Genomic DNA, 3,050 nt, shown 5'->3' with positions numbered 1-3,050 from the left:
CTGTGCTGGGTCGTGCCTGGGGCTGCTCGCAGCATCTCAGTGCCTGACCCACAGCATCGCTTCTGTTTCCCCGGCCCTGCCCAGTGCAGGCAGCTGGGACTCTACTGAGTGCACCCGCAGCAGCGGAGGTGAGTGAGTGGTGCGGGGACATGTGGGTCCCTCAGGGCAGTCCTGGGCTTGGCAGGGCTTCCTGCTGAGGACTTTCACAGCCTGGGACAACAGCGAGTGACTGTGGCCTCTCTTCCTCTTGCAGTGAGACACCACCGCTGCAGCTCTGGTGAAGAACAGCTCGTCATCCTCAGTTCTCCCGGACAGCTGCAGCGAGAGGAACATGTCTGCAGGAGAGGAGTGGACATGTTCCATCTGTCGCGATGTGCGACAGGACGTGGCCCATGCAATTCCATGTAATCACACATTCTGCCTGGGCTGCATCCATCGGTGGGCGAAGCTGAGGGACAGCTGCCCGCTGTGCAGGACGGCCATGCGGACCATCCGGGTCTGCGTGCGGGGAGACAATCAGTTCGTGGACTGCATCGTCTCCCCACCTGCAGTGCCGGTGCCCATCAGCTTCATCACCACCACCGGCCGCAGAGGTGCTGCGGCATCTGCTCCACTGCCAGCTGTGCAGAGGGATGTGGGAGCAGCGAGAGTGGGTGGCCTCCTGCCCGAGGAGTGGGCGGCACTCTTCAGGGAGAGACGTGACCTCCTCTTCCCAGTGCAGCCCTGGATACAGGACATCTTCTCCCAGATCCAGGAGCTGCCCTGGTGGCAGATCTGTGGGCTGGAGAGTGTGATCCTGGCTCTTCTGTGCCGAGTGGGGCTGAACAGGGATGCCCTGGTGTACCACGCACAGCCCACCCTGGGACCTATCACGGCAGCATTCATGGACGCGCTCATCGAAGTCATCGTGAGCCGGTGCGGCCAGGAGGCCCGGAGGCTGCTGGGCCTCGAAGATGCCAGCGCTGCCCAGGAGCAGGAGCACGAGGACGGGCCCGAAGAGCCCAGTGCTGCCCAGGAGCACGAGGATGGCCCCCCAGCCCCGTCCGGTCCCTCCACATCTCCTCAGGGGACCGTTGCCCCCAGCACCTCTCCCTCCGGCAGCTCCGCGGGTCCCGACGCGGAGGAGCTCCCCGGCACGTCCAGCGGGGCCCTCGGCAGAGGTCCCGGCGAGCCGGGTTCCGAGGCAGCCGGTCCCTCTGAGCAGGGCCGCAGCCGCGGCTCCTCCTCTCGCGGCCGGGGCAGGAATCGCTCGGCTGGGGGATCCCGGCGCCCCACCAAGAGGAGGGCCGGCAGCGCCCAGCGCGCTCCTCTGCCCTGCAAGAGGCGGCGCCACCGGCGCCTCTAAATGGGGCTTACACGGCTTAACAATAAAAGATAAAAACACACAAGCACGCGTTGTTCCAGTGTCTTGCACATAGGACTGCATCGCTGGACGGCCTGTCAGCCTGGCCGCTCAAAGCAGCGAGTGATCTGTGTCTCTGGAATTGCCAGAGTGAGGGTGTAGAAAAGTGGAGTGTGAAAGAAAGGGAAAAGGATAGGGAAAGTGAGGGAAAGGATTCAGGGAAGGGGAAGATAAAGGAGAAAGGAAAAGGAAAGTGAAAGGAATCGGAAGTGGAAAGGAAAGGAGGGGGAGGGAAGGGACTGTGGGACTGCAAAGGGAAAGTGGAAGTGGAGGGGAAGGGGAAGGGAAATGGGAAGGGGAAGAGGAAGGGGAAGAGAAAGAAGTTGCTTTCTACAGATTGTCTCCTGAAATAAAATGGCAGTGCATAGTACAAAGAACAGATTAGGCTCCGAACCACTGTAATTTAAGCAGGTGTTTTGCATTTAACATAAAAACTCAGAAAACCAAAATCAGCCTTCAACCAGTCATAGGAAATGATAAATAGCTAGAGAGTTACTACATTAAAGTGACCTTGTGTTCAAATAAATAAACTTCGGGAGCAAATAAATGAGCATAATGACTGGCAACTACTGAGTGAGTACAGTATTGGCATAAGTTATAATCCGATTTAACATGCTCTGGTCATATCTACTGTTACGTGAACTTTTTAGGCCCAATGTCTGGGCACCAAAAGGACTGCTGTGGTTTAACCCAGCAGGCAGCTGAGAATTACACAGCCCTGTGAGCCTGCCCAGTGGGATGAGAGATAGAATTAGGGAAAAAGAAGAAAAAGAGATAAAACACCACAATAGGAAAGAAAAGGAAAAGGGAAAAAATAAAAATTAAAAAAAAAACCAAAAAACCCAAGTGTGTCACAATGCAATCACTCACCACCCACTGACTGATACCCATAGGATATGGAATATCCCGTTGGCTTTTTTGGGTCAGCTGTCCTGGTTCTGTCTCTTCCCAGGACCCCCAGCTCCTTACTTACTGGGCAGCCTGAGAAGCTGAAACATGCTTGACTCTGTAAAGCACTGCTCTGCAACAACTGAAACATTGGTGTGTTATGAACATTGTTTTCCTAGTATGTCCAAAACACAGCAACATGCCAGCTACAGTGATGTGGTTTAACTCTGTCCCGGTCAAAACCAGTGCCCACCTCTTATTCCCTATAATTTATGTCATACACATGTCTCACTCTTCTACAACTGGGTGACCAGACTGGAAAATGAGGGAAGGCTGTTGATGTAGTCTACCTAGATTTCAGCAAAGCCTTTGACACAGTGTCTCATGGTGTTCTCCTGGGGAAACTGGCTGCCCGTGGCCTGGACAGGTCTACCCTTCTTTGGACAAGGAACTGGCTACAGGGCTGTGCCCAGTGGGTAGTGGTTAATGGAGTTAAGACCAGCTGGTGACCCATTACAAGTGGTGTCCCCCAGGGATCAGTACTGGGGCCCATCTTGTTTAATATCTTCATCAATGACCTAGATGAGGAGACTGAGTGTACCCTCAGTAAGTTTGCAGATGACTCCAAGCTGGGAGGTAGTTCTGATCTGCCTGAGGGTAGGGAGGCCCTTCAGAGGGATCTGGATAAGCCGGATCACTGGGTTGATCTTGTAGGTCCTTTCCAACCTTGTGATTGTACGGTTCTATGATTCTATGCTAA

General features: G+C 54.7%; 1 protein-coding gene across 1 annotated transcript; it reads left to right on the top strand.

Annotated features, from left to right (window-relative positions):
- Positions 1-213: 213 nt before the first annotated feature.
- Positions 214-1,388, top strand: LOC146753791 (uncharacterized). The gene has a single exon (XM_085528830.1). The coding sequence runs from the start codon at positions 332-334 to the stop codon at positions 1,343-1,345; it is 1,014 nt and encodes a 337-aa protein (XP_085384956.1). The 5' UTR covers positions 214-331; the 3' UTR covers positions 1,346-1,388.
- The last annotated feature ends 1,662 nt before the right edge of the window (positions 1,389-3,050 follow it).

This window comes from Coturnix japonica, chromosome Z (genome assembly GCF_054131305.1).
Source record: "Coturnix japonica strain WE chromosome Z, WE-NBRP24, whole genome shotgun sequence".
Classification (NCBI taxonomy): domain Eukaryota; kingdom Metazoa; phylum Chordata; class Aves; order Galliformes; family Phasianidae; genus Coturnix; species Coturnix japonica.
The sequence above is the reverse complement of the archived record's forward strand: the minus strand, read 5'-3'. Positions and strand labels throughout refer to the sequence as shown.